Source organism: Myxine glutinosa, chromosome 1 (genome assembly GCF_964187855.1).
Source record: "Myxine glutinosa chromosome 1, kmMyxGlut1.1, whole genome shotgun sequence".
Taxonomy (NCBI): domain Eukaryota; kingdom Metazoa; phylum Chordata; class Myxini; order Myxiniformes; family Myxinidae; genus Myxine; species Myxine glutinosa.
In genome coordinates, this window is record NC_136261.1 from 445683977 (window position 1) to 445700985 (window position 17009).

General features: G+C 49.7%; 3 protein-coding genes across 3 annotated transcripts in view; 2 read left to right on the top strand and 1 right to left on the bottom strand.

The window, feature by feature from the left end:
* LOC144889669 (E3 ubiquitin/ISG15 ligase TRIM25-like) overlaps positions 1-17009 on the top strand; it is a 227709-nt gene that overhangs the window by 157935 nt on the left and 52765 nt on the right. The gene's annotated exons all lie outside the window — the stretch shown is intronic.
* Positions 1-17009, bottom strand: part of LOC137418556 (E3 ubiquitin/ISG15 ligase TRIM25-like) — a 1139870-nt gene that overhangs the window by 101833 nt on the left and 1021028 nt on the right. The gene's annotated exons all lie outside the window — the stretch shown is intronic.
* Positions 76-3956, top strand: LOC144889659 (uncharacterized). Its single transcript, XM_078770706.1, has one exon. The coding sequence runs from the start codon at positions 586-588 to the stop codon at positions 3058-3060; it is 2475 nt and encodes an 824-aa protein (XP_078626832.1). The 5' UTR covers positions 76-585; the 3' UTR covers positions 3061-3956.

Here is a 17009-nt window from a genome sequence, read left to right on the forward strand (position 1 = left end):
CAACCGCCCGAGTGCGGCTACGCCGACTATCATCTTGGTCAGGAGGGGCCCAGAGGCATTGTGCGGGACCGAGACCATAAGGGTGTCGTGAGTACTCACCGGGACACCCGTATATAAGATGGCCATCTTATTCATAGGGAATTGATTGTCATTGAAATATTGTTGATGGTGGTGTATTGTTGATTGCTCGGGGAAAATCTCCATGGTTGTGTCATTGGAAATTGTATGGTATCAGTACCATTGGGAAATATATTCTTGAACATCAGTGTCTCGTGGGTGGAATTCATAGGGATTGCGTTGCGAAAGCGCATCTATATAATACTACTTTCTGGCGAAGGTCCTCTCACGGTCCGGGGGTCACCGAGACCAGGTAGTCACCGAGGGGAACACGTAACAGAATTGGGGGCTCGTCCAAATTACGATTCGCAATTGGGTCTACGTCCGGGATTTAAAATTGTATAAAATACTAAAATAAGAATTTTTTATTAATTAAAATTTATTAATTAATTATTAATTGGTAAAAAAATTTTGAGAAATTGGGGTAAAGTCTTGGGTGAAGGTTAACAGGTGTTAACGATAGGCACCATGGCGTTTGTGGCACAGAACTATGGGGTAACCCCGAGTGAGGCACAGTTCCGAGCGTTGCTAAAGTCGGACCTCTTGAAATTGGCCAAACATTTTAACTTGGAGGTCCGAACTAATTTGAGGAAGGCAGAGTTGCAGGCCACGGTGATACAATCTATGGTGGGATTAGGAACATGGGACGAGTTAGCCTGGGAGTGGCTACCCGAAGAACCAGAAGACGTGGAGCTCCGGAAACTGGAGTTGCAATTACGGAGCCAGGAACGGATCAAAGAAGAAGAAAGGAAAGCAGAAGAGAGGAGGGAAGAGAAACAAGCAGAGGAAAGGAGAGTGGAACGAGAACTCCAGGAAAGGTTAAAAGAAGAAGAAAGGAAAGCAGAAAAGGAAAGAGCAGAAGAAGAAAGGAAAGCAGAAGAGAGGAGGGAAGAGAAACAAGCAGAGGAAAGGAGAGTGGAACGAGAACTCCAGGAAAGGTTAAAAGAAGAAGAAAGGAAAGCAGAAGAGAGGAGAGAAGAGAAACAAGCAGAGGAAAGGAGAGTGGAACGAGAACTCCAGGAAAGGTTAGCAGAAGAAGAAAGGAAAGCAGAAGAGAGGAGAGAAGAGAAACAAGCAGAGGAAAGGAGAGGGGAACGAGAACTCCAGGAAAGGTTAGAAGGGAGAAAAGCACAGGAGAGAAAAGCGGAAAGGGAATTAAAGGAACGTGACATGGAGCTTCAGCAAGAAATCAAATTCAAGGAGCTGGAGTTAATGAGAGAACGGGGAGAGGCACCACCCTTGCTGACGGGGTCGACACCTAACCAGAGAACCTGGGATGTGGGCAGACATGTGAGGCTGGTTCCACCGTTCAGTGAAAAGGAAGTCGCGAAATTTTTTCCACACTTTGAGAAAGTGGCTCGACAATTAAATTGGCCGGAGGAGGCCTGGACCATACTCGTGCAAAGTGTGCTGGTGGGGAAAGCTCAGGAAATTTATTCGGCGCTACCAATGGACCAATGTGCAGATTATCAGGTACTGAAGAAGCACATCCTCAAAGCCTATGAGTTGGTTCCGGAAGCTTACAGGCAAAAATTCAGGAATGCCAGGAAGAGGGAGAGTGAGACCCATGTGGAGTTTGCCAGAGTGAAAGAAAACATGTTTGATCGGTGGTGTGAGTCAAAAGGAGTCGGGAAAGACTTCGAAACATTGCGGGATTTGATCCTGGTGGAGGAATTCCAGCAGTGTGTCCACGAGGACATCAAAGTGTACCTGCAGGAAAAGAAAGTACCAAAGTTGTGGGACGCAGCCACCATGGCAGATGATTATGCCTTAACCCACCGAATAGGGGTCCACGAACCTAACTCCTCGCCTAGATCTCCGCAGGGGAGGTGGGGAACAGCAGGTGCGGAGAACGACAATACCTGGCGGCGACCTCGAGAGGATTATGGGGACAACGCAGATACCCCACCTGGTCGAAATCAGAGGGATGCGGGCCCAAGACAAACTTATATTTCGGGGGGCCCAAGGCAGACCACGAGTTTTTCCTCCGGGCCTACTTGCGCTTTTTGCAAGAAACCTGGACACTTGATGTCCAGTTGTTACCGCATGCAAAGGGACAACCCAGAGCGGAGTCCGACTATTACCACTCCGAATGCGATGGGTAGCGTAAGAAATCGCCATCAAAAGGGTTACCAACCATTTATTTCAGAGGGGTTTGTGTCACGGGATGGAGCCTCGACTAACCGGAAACCGGTTAGGATATTGAGGGACACAGGGGCACATCAATCTTTAATGCTTGAAGGCATTTTGCCATGGTCCGAGGAGACGGCGACGGGGGATAGTGTTCGTTTACAGGGGATCCGGGGCGGTGTTAGTGCTCCCCTTCATGTCATCCATTTGGAGTCCGATTTGGTGTCAGGACCGGTCACCGTCGGTTTACAAGCGACGCTTCCTGTAGAGGGTGTATCTGTGGTTATCGGGAATGATTTGGCCGGGGGTCAAGTTTATGGTAACCTGAGGGTTGGTCAAGAGCCCAGCAGGGAAAATAACACCACCCCAGCTCGGGATGGCGACAAAAGTGCCAAGTTATTTGTAGGGGGACTGAACTTCAAAACAGAGGAAGAAGTTCTGACCTCTGTCTTCAGCAGATGTGGGCCGCTGGTGGACGTGCGGTTGGTAAGAGACTGGGAAACGCAACAGTCCAGAGGGTTCGGCTTTGTCACGTTTTCCAGCACAAAAGACGCCAGAGAGGCAGAGAAGAATTGGAATGGCAAGGATTTGGAGGGTCGGACCATAACAGTAGGGAAGGCATTTCGTAGGCGTCGAGAGGTCTACAGGAGAGGACAACTGGGCGGTAGTTTTGGTGGTGGCCGCAATCAATATTATTATGGAGGCTCCCTGAGTTACGGCAGCTCCCGAAGGAAGGATTGGCAAAGTAGTGGCCGAGAAGGAGACCGCTATTCATGGGACTACAGGGACAAGGGGTCCCACCATAATTATTAGGGAAGTTCTGAGAAGCTGAAGCACTGAATGCGGCGGAGCCGCCGAGCCAAGATTCCTACATGGATTAACCGTGATCGCCGTTCCTAAAGGCGTCCATGTATGGAACTTTCATACACGGACTAACCGTGAACTCCACGTTCCTCAAGGCGCCCATGTAGAGAACTTTCCTGCACGGACTAACCGTGAACTCCACGGTCCTAAAGGCATCCCTGTAGTGAATACTCAGCTTGGCCTCCCGGAAAAAGTGCTATCAAGTTGCTTAACTTTGGATCTTTGAGCAACCCCTTAACCTTCATTCACAAGAAACTGACAGTCAAAGTCAGAGGGTCAGGAGATGGAGTTTGGCTTGGCAGGAGTCCAACGGGAAATTGAACATGTAAAGGGCAGGGACAATGTCGCGGTTGGTGCTTGGTCCAGAGTGAATTACCTTGGAAAATCTCTGGGGGTTTTGTGAAATATTGTTGCTTCATTTTTGAGTTGTGATAATTGTTGCCCAGGGGAACTGATGATTTGGGGGTTGAGTTATCTGGTTTGTTTCTCCAAATTGGCCGGCAAAGAAAGTTTTCGCTGGGGTCAAACTTTCTTTCTTGAAGGGGGGGAGTGTTACATATCTATGTGAATTGTTACATATCTATGTGAATTAATATTGAGATCTTTGCTTATCCGTGTGTAGTATATTAAGGGTTGTTGTGATTGGAGGGTCAGGAGCCCTTCTGAACAAGTGGCCGGAAACGGAAGTGACCGGAAACGGAAGAGGAAAAGACACGAGGAAAACAGGACGAGTATTCTTCTTGATCTTCCTCGCCCCGCTCGGAAAAGGTGGCATCGACCTTGCGCTGCGTGACAAAGTGGCGTTCCGAAGCCCGTCTGGCGAGAGGAGTTACCGGGACGTGTACCGACCCGGTGGAGACGTCAAGTTGACGTGGGGCCGTGCATCGACTCCGCATCTGGTACCGTTCGCGGCCCCGGCTAAAAAGACGCGTACGAGTCGCAGGTTGGGGCCTAGCACGCCTGGCAAGTGGCGTGGGGCTTTCGGCTTGCTTTACCGCACCCGCTTCGCGTAGCCACGAGAGGCTGCAGCCGCGGGGCCTGGTACGATACCTGCCCGGTGGAGACGTCCACCCGGGGTTCGTTCAACCGCCCGAGTGCGGCGACGCCGACTATCATCTTGGTCAGGAGGGGCCCAGAGACATTGTGCGGGACCGAGACCATAAGGGTGTCGTGAGTACTCACCGGGACACCCGTATATAAGATGGCCATCTTATTCATAGGGAATTGATTGTCATTGAAATATTGTTGATGGTGGTGTATTGTCGATTGCTCGGGGAAAATCTCCGTGGTTGTGTCATTGGAAATTGTATGGTATCAGTACCATTGGGAAATATATTCTTGAACATCAATGTCTCGTGGGTGGAATTCATAGGGATTGCGTTGCGAAAGCGCATCTATATAATACTACTTTCTGGCGAAGGTCCTCTCACGGTCCGGGGGTCACCGAGACCAGGTAGTCACCGAGGGGAACACGTAACAGAATGTATATATATGTATATATGTATGTATGTATATATATGTATATATGTATGTATGTATATATATGTATATATGTATGTATGTATATATGTATGTATGTATATATATGTATGTATATATATATATATATATATATATATATATATATATATATATATATATATATATGTATGTATATATATATATATATATGTATGTATATATATATATATATATATATATGTATGTATATATATTGTTGCGAATATGGAATTTGGCCTCCATATCCGCTTGTAAATATTCCCCTATTTTCTCCAATACTCCCCAACTTTCCCCAATCCCCCATTCCCTAGTCCCATTGCATGTAAATAACAATCAGTAGAGCCGACCTTCCCCTTATTCCCCCATTAAATGTCGTGCCCAGGTCCACCGCACCACACGTAGACAACTTTCGGACATCTTCCTAGTTATTCTTAATCTATGTCAGTTAAGGCCTCGTTTCCATTAATTATGACTCTTCGTTGCACCAGAATGTGATTATATGGCATCAGTAGTGAGTTTAGGACCTTTCCCATACCTCCTCCCATCTTCTTCCCCAAACAACAACAATAACAACAACTACAACAACAATTACAACAACAACAGAGGAGATGGCGGCGCGCGCGGGGAGTGTGCGTCCTCCCTCCGGCTCGGTTAGCCGCCATTATCCATGCGCCCCACGGGGTTACCACGAAGGGGCTGGCTGTCAGCTCCTCGTCAAGGGCGGAGCCTGGTAAACCCCCCCGCACCCAATAAGAAGGGCGGACCGATTCCATCTGGGCGGAGCTAACGAGCCGAGGGCGTGTCACTCCCCGCCGGATATACGCAGCCGCTTGCCGGACGTGACGTAAGATGCGCCCCCAGCTTGAGACGACAAGACGCCACCTCGAGCGCTGAGAGACCTCCTGCATCTTTTGGGCCGCGCCATCCTGTCCCTGAGCACAAGGTGCACCTTGTGCTGGCCATCGAATACCCGCTTTCCTTGCCATCAATCCCCGTGTGAGTCAGTTTTTGTCCTGTTTCTCTGTGGTCTGTCGGGAATAATATAAGGTTGTGTCTAAGTGCCTGTCTTCCTATGATGTACCTCTTGTAGTTGTAATCTAACCTTCCGCCTTAATATAACCTCCTCCGGAGGTCTTGAGAACTGAACCCCTGGTGTCGTATTGTGTCATTATAACCCAGCCGGGTGTCTTCTCTTTCCTATTGAGCCAGCGTAGCGCGGCTTCGTCGACGTTCGAGTACAATCGGGTAATTTGTGCGGACACGACGGCCATTCCGCTCGGCCCACCTTAACATCAAAGTCGTGTCTGTAACAATTGGTAGTCAGGAGATGGGATTCGAACCTGGGACTAAATTTATTTAGCCCAAATTTTGGACACCAATTGTGTTAGTACGATAACAATTGGTGTCGGGAGTGAGATTCGAGGCCCGACCAAATTTTGGAAAAAAAAAAAAACGAATAGAGGAAAAAAAAAAAAAATTTGGTCAAAATTTGGAGCGGCCGAAATTTGTTTTGTTTTACGAAACTCGAATTTTGCAAGTCGCGCTATGGCGGATCAAGACGGCTGGGGTCCGGTAGGGGAGAGTGAAGCAGGGTCGGTCCAGGACCAAATTGAGGGACATGAGGAGAGCGAAACAGCGGGGGTAGCAGACGCGCAAAATAGCGCCGTCACGCACGAAGAAGCGGGCGCGCAAAATGGCGCCTCGCTGATCACCGCGCCAGCGACCGTGGCAGCGCCCCCGGTGGATTGGAATTTGTTTTTTATGCAAATGAAGGCCCTTATGGACAAGAATAATGAAGAAATGGAAAGCAGAATAATGATGGGAATGAGGGCTGATAGGGAACAAATGGGGAACCGGATGGATGCTCAGAGTGAGCAATTGGGGGTAATGGGGAACCAAATGGGGGTAATGGGGAACCAAATGGGGGTAATGAGGGACGAAGCGAGGGGTACCGGTGAGAAGTTAGACAATAATTTTGAGGGGTTAGACAATGGGATAAAAGAGGTGAGAAATGGGTTAATGGGGGTAGAAAACAGAATGGCCGCTCAAGAGAATCAAATGGAAGGGATGCAAAAGGGGTTAGAGGGGGTAGAAAATAGAATGGCTGCCCAGGAGAATCAGATAGAGGGAGTGAAAAATGGGTTAGAGGGGTTAGAAAACAGTATGGAAGGCAAATTGAGGGACATGAGGGACCAAGCGGAAAGGGAAGTTAAACAAATGGAGCAGCAGATAGAGGGGGTCAGAATGGGGGTAGAAACCAAACTGGATGCTCACAGGGAGGAAATGGAGCAGATGAGGGTGGCATCTGGGCAGGAGATGCAAGTGATGGGAGAGGAGATCAGAAGAGGAGTGAGTGAGGAGGTCGGAGGAGTGCGCGAGGAGGTGAGGCACTGTGAGGAGCACATGGAAAAGGAGGTGAGAAAGGGGACTGTAAAGTTACAGGGGGGCATAGAGGTCCTGACGCAGGAGGTGGAGCAGCTAACAGAGGGACAAAAAGAACTAACGGACCAGGTAAAGAGGAACACTGCGGTATTAGGAGGTTTAAAAGCGACACAAAACGACATAAAAAACGACTTGATAGCGACGAAGAGGGAATGTCAGATGGTACGTGAGGGACTGACAACGAGGTTGGACGAGGTGGTAGAGGTAATGGAGACGAAGGACCGGCAGGTGAGGACGCACCTGGAAACGGTCAAGGTAGCCTTAGAGGATGAGCTTGAGGAGACGTACCGGGGAATGAAAGAGGTGAAGCAGAAACTAGAAGAAGTGGAAGAAGGGATGAGCGAAATTAAGAAGCGACGGAGAGGGGATAAGAAAGAAATAAAGGAGGAGATAAAAGAATTGGTCCAAAGTCTGTGTTTGGATCGTGATGAGGTGCTCATTAACCGGATGAGGGATTCGCAGGTGATGGAGGAGAAGCGAAGAGGAAGAGGACCCGGTGTAAGTGGTGACCAATATGGTCGTGCGTATGATGCGCCAGGGGATTTAAGAAGCTTGGGGGTCGAGATAGACCCGGGTGTTCGTGAGAGGCCATTGGTGAAGTGTGCGACAGGTCTGGTGTGCGAAAGAGGAGGTGTGCAAGAAAGTCCGACTCTGGGGTGTGTGAGGAAAAAGTGTGTACCAAGGAGTGAGTGTGCAGGCGAGAGTGAGTCGGTCGTAGCGCGTGTGCGAGGGAGCACATGGAAGCGTGGTGTGGTGAGTGTTACAGAGGGTGTGACCGGAGAGTGTGCGCGAGAAAGGTGTGTGACGGCCAGGTGCATGAGGAAAGAGTGCGCTGTCAGAAGTAAGGAAGAGTGTCCACCTGTGGTGAGTGTTACAGAGGGTGTAACGGGAGAGTGTGCGCGAGAAAGGTGTGTGACGGACAGGTGCATGAGGAAAGAGTGCGCTGTCAGAAGTAAGGAAGAGTGTCCACCTGTGGTGAGTGTTACAGAGGGTGTAACGGGAGAGTGTGCGCGAGAAAGATGTGTGACCGACAGGTGCATGAGGAAAGAGTGCGCTGTCAGAAGTAAGGAAGAGTGTCCACCTGTGGTGAGTGTTACAGAGGGTGTAACGGGAGAGTGTGCGCGAGAAAGGTGTGTGACGGACAGGTGCATGGAGAAAGAGTGTGCTGTCAAGAGTAAGGGTGAGTGCGTTGTCACGAGTGGAGGTGAGAGTAGTGAGAGTAGTGAGAGTAGTGAGAGTGACAAGGAGCGTGAGTTGGTTGTGACAGGTGAGCGAGGATGTACACCTGGGATGGAAGGATGCACACCTGGAATGGTAGAGCGTGAGTGGGAATGCACGCTGGAGTTGGTGGTGAGGCACGTGGATGGGTGTGCGAATGAGGGCACACCTGTGATTGTCACAGAGGAGGTGACAGAGGAGGGGGCGCGAAGAGGTGTATTGGTGAGGTGTGCGACCAACGAATGTGTGCCAAAGTGTTCGGTGGTCAGGTGTGTGACCAAGGCTGTGAGTGGAATGGGTGTACCTGGGTGTGTAAGGAAGGGTACGAGGAGCATGGGCACAGCTGGATGTGTGAGCAAGGAACGGGCTGCGGGGTGTAAGCGTCCAGGTGAAGCATCGACGTTACACGGGTTAGAGGTTAGAGCGACTTTTAGCCGAAGCAGGCCCTCGGTGCGTGCCGGGCCTCGCTTTGAACGGCCGCGTCCAGGCTCCACTAGGCGGAGCTGGCAGCCCGATAGGAAGGGTCGTTATGGCGACCACGTTTTGTTGAGACGTGCCGGCAGGTCGAGATCGGGACATTGGATGGTTCCGTGCCGAGATGGTGCGTGGGATCTCGGCCCGGGTAAACCTCCTTCCCTGCACCGAGTGCTGGACGCATCCAGCCGCTGGCACAAAACAACCAGCATCCATTGCTTGGCTTCACGAAGCCGGGCTTTGGACAGGGAGTGGCGCACCGAGAGGTATTAGTGAGTCGACTGGGTGATGAGGTTAGTGTTTTGGACCCAAAATTAGAGAAAAACAAAATTTGATGATTGGCAAAGGATTGGCAGTAGTGATTGGCAGATGATGGGTAGTGATTGGCAAATTTTTAATTTGTTGAAATTTGATGTGCAAAATTGGTAGTGAGAGACCCCCGATGTGGTGGGATGGCAAATCCACCATCCTTCCCATGGGGGGGCAAAGGAGCAATAGATTATGGGGTGTATGGCAGTGAAAACTAGCCCGGGTGGGTTAGGATATTGTGTGTAGGGATCTAGAGAAGATGACCTTAGGTAACGTTAAGGTTAGTTAGTGACTGATACCTGTAGTGGGGACGCAGGTAGATTAGTGTGGATTATAATGACGAGGGAGCGCAATAGTTTAAAGGGACGACTGGGAAGCGCAAGTTTCAGAAGGGAGTAGTTAGCTGAGATGATGCCATGTGTGTGAGGATGGAACAGGTGTGATTGCACAGGTGTGCAATTGGACAGGTGTGTGGAGCAGTGTATGAGTAGTGAGTGTGTGGATCAGCGCGAATGCGCTTGGGGAGAGAAGGGTGCAGGTGGCACCAGGTGTGAGAGCACAGGTGTGCAGGTACAGGTGTGTGGAGAGAGTTGGAGTAAGTGGTACGGAGTGGTGTGCATGGTGCGAAGGTGTGAATGGGGGAAGAGTGGACCCCTTTCACGAGTACCCGGGGCGGGTAGTGTAAGTGTTAGGTAGAGGGTGCAGGTAAATTGTGGTTGGATATTGGCATTTGTGGTGCGGTTGCAGAATGGTGTTGTGAATGGGTGCATTAGTGTTGTGGAAATGGCTGGGCGTGTAGCCTGTTAGTGTGTGTAGTTGGTTGGGCACTCCACCACTGTGAGGATGTCGGCCAGGTGAGGCCGCAGGTGGGCTCTGGGAGCCGGTAGAGTTGTGGATGGGGCCCGAGGATCCGGAGGATGGACCCGGGTAGCCCAGTGCCAGAGAGGGCACCGAGTGGGGAGAGTGCCAGAGGGCCTTCCCCAGGTAGTTAGGTTAGGGCAAGGAGCAGGTAAGCTCGGAGGCAACTGCAGTGGTGGAGGTGTGCAGGTGGGTAGACCCACTGGGAGAGGTACACGCCGCAGCCCAGAAATTGTGCGAGGGCACCGGGAGATGAATCGGGGGAGTGAGACCCCAAATTGAAGAGCACCACAGTTTGGCCAATGGGAATTGGTTTTTAGAACCCATAGTGTAAGAGGGCCAATGGTTTGGCCGGAGAGAGACCCCGGGTAGTGTAAAGTTGTTAAAGTCATTTAGGAGATAGTTAGGATTGATGAACCTGTCGCACCATACGCAGCCACTTACCTGTGGTGATGATGATGACTCCACACCTGTGTTTTCTTTGTTTTGTTGCAGGAGATGAATCGCTGTGTGGATTTGTGAGACGCATCACGACGTGGATGAGACATTGGGGTGATTCCATCTCTCCCTCCCTAGGAGGGACTGATGATGAATTGGTAATGGCAAATTATGATGTTGAGTTGGAGATGGCAAATTTTGATGAGAGTTGAAAATGGCAAATTTGATTGGTTAGGAGGGAGAGAAGACGAATTTGGTTTATGGGAGGAACGGGGAAGACAGTAGGGATGTTTGTTGATTTGTAAAGTAGATGTTTATGGGTAGTGTTGTGTTTTGTGGATACAGTAAGGGGTAAGGGAGGGGCCATGTAGGTTACCTGGTGGGGGGGGGGGGGCGTACGATAGGAACGTACCTGTCTCACCTGGTTCCCATGTGCCCCCAGTGTGCATTACCTTATATTGCGTGCACTTTTGCGCCCTTACCACCTTACTCACTTGTTTCTTCTTTTGTCTCCCACCTCCGAGGATCTGGCTTTGGGGTAGAGAGAGAGGAGAGAGAGGTGCTGGCTACGCAGTTGTGGGCCTGCACTTTCGCTGTTGGCTGCCTGGATCGATACACCATATGGACCGCAATGTTTGTGGCCACCCACAATGGACCGCAGCTCTTTTGCGGCCAAGCACCACCCGTGGAAGGACCTATGGGTCAACGTGGCACCTATGCCATAAAGGTGAACCACTGTTAATTAACACCAAGTGCACCACAAGAAGAGCAAGAGACACCTGCAGGGTTAGGGGTTGTCGAATTTATTTTTATTCCAATGAACAATGGTGACTGCACCGATTGGTGGTGGGGTGGTGCTTTTGATGCTCGGGAAGGGTGCTCTGCACGTTATTAAAGGCCGTCGGCCACAGAGCACTCGTGGGTTGGTGTATCGATGTTGGCAAGCGCGCTCTCTCTATGCATAACATCTGCATGTGTCCCTCCAAAAACAGGTCCTGGATCGTAGTGTAAATAGCAGCATAGTCTTGTAAATAATGCTCCCTACCGGCTGTATGTTTAGTTTGAGAATTCTTTCCGGATTCGGTTATCCTGTGGGTGTGTTTCTGTGAGGAGAAGGGTGCAACGTCGCAGGGGGACATATTTACTCATTTGTGAATATCTGTAAAACTGTCGCACTCAGGGTAGAGTTAATAGTAGAGGGAACTACATTGCGTGCCACACTAAAGTAGGTAAAAATTTATCGGGTCGGGACGCCCCGAGGGTAGAGAAGGGTGCAATGTTGCGAATATGGAATTTGGCCTCCATATCCGCTTGTAAATATTCCCCTATTTTCTCCAATACTCCCCAACTTTCCCCAATCCCCCATTCCCTAGTCCCATTGCATGTAAATAACAATCAGTAGAGCCGACCTTCCCCTTATTCCCCCATTAAATGTCGTGCCCAGGTCCACCGCACCACACGTAGACAACTTTCGGACATCTTCCTAGTTATTCTTAATCTATGTCAGTTAAGGCCTCGTTTCCATTAATTATGACTCTTCGTTGCACCAGAATGTGATTATATGGCATCAGTAGTGAGTTTAGGACCTTTCCCATACCTCCTCCCATCTTCTTCCCCAAACAACAACAATAACAACAACTACAACAACAATTACAACAACAACAGAGGAGATGGCGGCGCGCGCGGGGAGTGTGCGTCCTCCCTCCGGCTCGGTTAGCCGCCATTATCCATGCGCCCCACGGGGTTACCACGAAGGGGCTGGCTGTCAGCTCCTCGTCAAGGGCGGAGCCTGGTAAACCCCCCCGCACCCAATAAGAAGGGCGGACCGATTCCATCTGGGCGGAGCTAACGAGCCGAGGGCGTGTCACTCCCCGCCGGATATACGCAGCCGCTTGCCGGACGTGACGTAAGATGCGCCCCCAGCTTGAGACGACAAGACGCCACCTCGAGCGCTGAGAGACCTCCTGCATCTTTTGGGCCGCGCCATCCTGTCCCTGAGCACAAGGTGCACCTTGTGCTGGCCATCGAATACCCGCTTTCCTTGCCATCAATCCCCGTGTGAGTCAGTTTTTGTCCTGTTTCTCTGTGGTCTGTCGGGAATAATATAAGGTTGTGTCTAAGTGCCTGTCTTCCTATGATGTACCTCTTGTAGTTGTAATCTAACCTTCCGCCTTAATATAACCTCCTCCGGAGGTCTTGAGAACTGAACCCCTGGTGTCGTATTGTGTCATTATAACCCAGCCGGGTGTCTTCTCTTTCCTATTGAGCCAGCGTAGCGCGGCTTCGTCGACGTTCGAGTACAATCGGGTAATTTGTGCGGACACGACGGCCATTCCGCTCGGCCCACCTTAACATCAAAGTCGTGTCTGTAACAATATATATATATATATATATATATATATATATATATATATATATATATATATATATATATATATATATATATATAATTGTTACGGAACCCAACGTCGGCCTCGGTTCCCGTTATCGAGGGGGGATTAGTCCCCTCGTCTATGACTCGCCGACGTGGTCCTGGCGGTATGACGTCACACCCGGTCAGCGCTGGGTAGGGTATTAGGCCCAACCGTCCTATGACCTAAATACCAGCACCTATCGGTACGCAAGGAAATACTCCCCCGCCCATGGTCGCAGCGTAATGGACAAGTTGCGCCGAGCGAAGCGAACTGCACCGTGAGCCGGTTACCAAGACTGACCCGATTGATCTTCATTGGCCGAATCGCACCACGGGCCCTCATTGGGGAAACCTCTAAAGCGACCGAATGCGAAGGAAAGAGGACAAAGTAGGAAGAACAGGCTTTATTTACTATTAATTACTATTTACACAACGAAAGAAACCAAGGAGAAGGAAGAATAACGAAAGTAATTTACAGGAGAAGAAGACACAGTGCAACACTAGCTTACCTATTACACTCTTAATTAATACCCCAGGACAACGTGAAAGACAGAGGAACGATCACACTTACACAGGGAATGCAGGCAGAAATGAATGGCTGGAGGTGGATGGCGTGGAGAGGAAAGGAAGGACCAGCAGGGACTGGGCATGGTCGGGCCGGAAGGCACCGCCGTCAAAAAGCCAAGCTGCGGTCGTGCGAACTCCCGCGGTTCCAAACTGTGTGGGCGAAGTTCCTTTTGTGCACCGCTGCATCGCGCGCTCCTCGGGTTGCCTCGGTTCTCTCTCTCTCGGCCGCCGTGGGGATGTTGCGTGCTTTCCCGGGACTCCTCTGCCGTATCTCATCTCCGGTGGGGGCGTCTCCCGCGGGTTATATAAGCCCCACCCTTGAACCTTCACGAACCTCCCAGATCATTCTCTCCCCGCCCTCTCAAGCCAAACCCCTTCGTGCTGGATTGGTTGAGCGGGGCCGACTCACTCCTCCTTCCTATGACGAGGTGCGGAGACACGCCTTTCTTCTCCGAACCGACCGCGTGCTCAATGGAGTCCATTTGCGGTGAAAACCATCCAAACCTGACACTTTGAAGATGGGACCTAATCTTATTTAATTCGATGCAATGGAGAGTCGACTATTGGGAAACACAGCCTTAAACTACATAGAATAAGGGAATAACTATTTAAAAGGGTATATGGTGCCCTGCGTGTATGTTTATGGAATTAACTAAGAGGATGACCTTCGACCTTTCTTTACATTACGGAGGGTAACATTTACACACAACCAACCATAATTCTCAAATTCGTTACAATATATATACACACTCAACCCTCGGCTATCGCGAACTCAGCTATCGCATTTCTCTGCTATCGCGGCTACCTAAAAAACTGCACAACACACGACTATCGAGCCCCAAATACGCGCTATAGCACACCGGAAATGGTGGAAAGGGTGCTACGTCATCACCGAGCATGGGGAAAGAGAAATCAAGGGAATTCAAGAAGAGGAAGAACTTAACTTACGCTCAGAAATTCGAAATTGTGCAGTTGATAGACAATGGTGAAACAAAGCGAAGAGTTAGAAAGAAATTTGGGATAAATGAGTCAACAGTGCAAGGTATTTACCAAAACCGTGATTATAGTAGAAATGTAGATAAGATTTAACAATCAACAGTGAAGCAAGGTGCTCCTTTATTAATACGGCACTGGCAGGTTACGAGGAGCAGTATCATGCCCATGTCAACTCCCTCCGCCAACGCCAGATCACCGAATTCTTACGGCCAGATTCGGTGTCAGAACAAGTCTAATCGGGGACATTAGGGTAACCGCAGGGGGGCGGGGCACAAACTGCCGTTCGAGACCCCAATCTATGATGTAAATGCTTGATAATAAGAGTTTGCCGTCAACAACCAACACACCAACCCAGTTCCAATTTAAAAACATGCTGCAAAGTCTCTCTCTTTCACACAAACAAACACACACACACACACACACACACACACACACTGCACAAAATATAGCCGACTTGCGAGTTTGGCGCCAAAGGCTTGGCCTGTTGGGGGGGGGGGGCACAATAACTCATTTGGGTGGGCATGGCCCGTGAATGCCCCCCCATGACGCCGACCCTGCTTACGGCGTCGTAACGAGGCACAGTCCTCTGTCTTTGACGAGCCCTGTGACGTTGAGCGCTTCTCTGGTGCTTCAGCTGACGCAATGCTGGATGAGTTAGAGGCACGTATGGGTGGTCAATAAGACTCCACCCAAGCCTCGGAACCTACCCAACCACCTAAACCCCTCATCGTTCCCAAAAAGGTAAATAAAATGGTAAAAAAGTACTTTTTTTACCATTTTATTTTTATTTACATATTGTGATTCTTGTTTTAATGTTTCTTTATATGGTAGAAACACTTGGTTAAAAAGTGGCAAAAATGGTTAAATATGTGGTCAACTTGGGGGTCCTGGCACCAATTAGAATTATTACCATACGTTCTTCAGTTCGGCTATCGCGATTTCGGCTAACGCGCACCGATAGCGGCACCAATTAGGCGCGATAGCCGAGGGTTGAGTGTATATATATATATATATATATATATATATATTGTAACGATTTTGAGAAGTGTGTAACGAATTTGAGAAGTGTAACGGTTTTTGAGAAGTGTAACAATTTTGGAGGAAGTGTAACGAATGTGAAAACGTTACAATGTGAACGTTACAAAAGGTACGGTAACACCCTGTTAATGTAAATAATGGTCGCAGTCGGCCTCCTAGTTAATTCCATGAAACTTACACGCAGGTCACGATATATCTTTTAAATAGTGTATTTCCTTATTCCATGTAGGCTAAATATGTGTTTCCCACTAGATTGACTTTGCATTGTATCAAACAAAATAAGCGTAGGCCCTTCCAATTTCCCCAAAACCTCCCTTCCAATTGCCTTCCGCATGTTGGGCGGTTTTCTTCAACCACCATTGGCCACGAGGTAGGGTTGGGGAAGAAAGGCGTGTCTCCACCTCGTCATAAGAGAGAAGGAGTGAACCAGCCCTAGCAGCCAATCAGCACCGCGGTGAGCGACCCGGTAGGCGTGCCCTCGGAGCCGGCGGCTTGATTTCGCCCGAGGTGATAAAAGTGACTGTAAGGGACTGCTTTATCAGAGAGGCCTTGGGAGATGAGCAAAGGGACTGCACCAAGAGGATCGGTGAGATGCGAAACGCTCCAAGCCAAAGAGGAGAGGTACTTGGCAAGGAAACCAGCTTCGGAGAGACACGCTGAAAGGAGGGAGATGGCTCCACCCCAAGAAGAGGAGCAGGTGTGCCGAACCAGCGCGTGACGTCTACCGCAGCGGATACACGGCGGAGGGTTTCCCGCCAAAACCGCGAGGAATTGTGAGCTGCGGCCTCCCGACTTTGCCTCCCTCTCAAGCAATCCATCTCAAGCCCTACCTGCCTGCAATATCCCCTGTGTAAGTGTGAACGTCCTGTCCTGCTCGTTGTCTTGGGGTTAAGTAAAAATGAATAGTGTAAGTTAACGATTCGCTGTGTTACTGCTTCTTCCATCCATTGCTTGTGTGTGTATAATAAATCTGTTCTTCCTCCGTATTCTTCTTCTTCTTCTTTTTCATTCTCTTTCGGTCGCTTTAGAGATTTCCCGATTGAATATCTGTGGGGCGATCTGGTCAACGTCGGGTGGAATCGGGTTTTAATCGGGGAGTAACTGTTCGGACGCGGTTAAATACACCACCGCTCGGTCAATATAACATCTAAAACCCGCGTCTGTAACATTTGGTGTCGAGGAGTTGGATTCGGACCTGGGACTAAATTTGTTAGGCCCAAATTTTGGAACACCAATTGTACTATTAGAGTAACAATTGGTGTCGAGGAGGGAGATCGGACCCGAAATCGGACCCGAAGCGTGCTTAACGCGCTCAAAATTACAAGCTGCCGAAATTTATTTTGTTTTATAAAGCAAAACCCGAATTTTGAGATCGCGCCATGGACAATCAAGGCGATCGGATGTCGGTGGGAGAGATAGACAGGGTGGAATCGACCCAGGACCTCGGGGAAATGTAAGTGGGGAAAATGGTGGAGGAGAGTAAAGAAGGTGTGGTTGAGGGGGTATCAGGCGCGCAAAATGGCGCCTCGCACATGACTACGGCGCCCACGACCGTAGCAGCGCCGCCGGTGGATTCGAACCTTTGGTTGCTACAAGCCGGGGTCCCTGTGCAAGACTGGGTGAGCATTAAACTATTGCTAATCCA

Coding starts and splice junctions, on each gene's coding strand:
- LOC144889659 (XM_078770706.1), top strand. CDS start 586: ATGGCGTTTGTGGCACAGAACTATGGGGTAACCCCGAGTGAGGCACAG.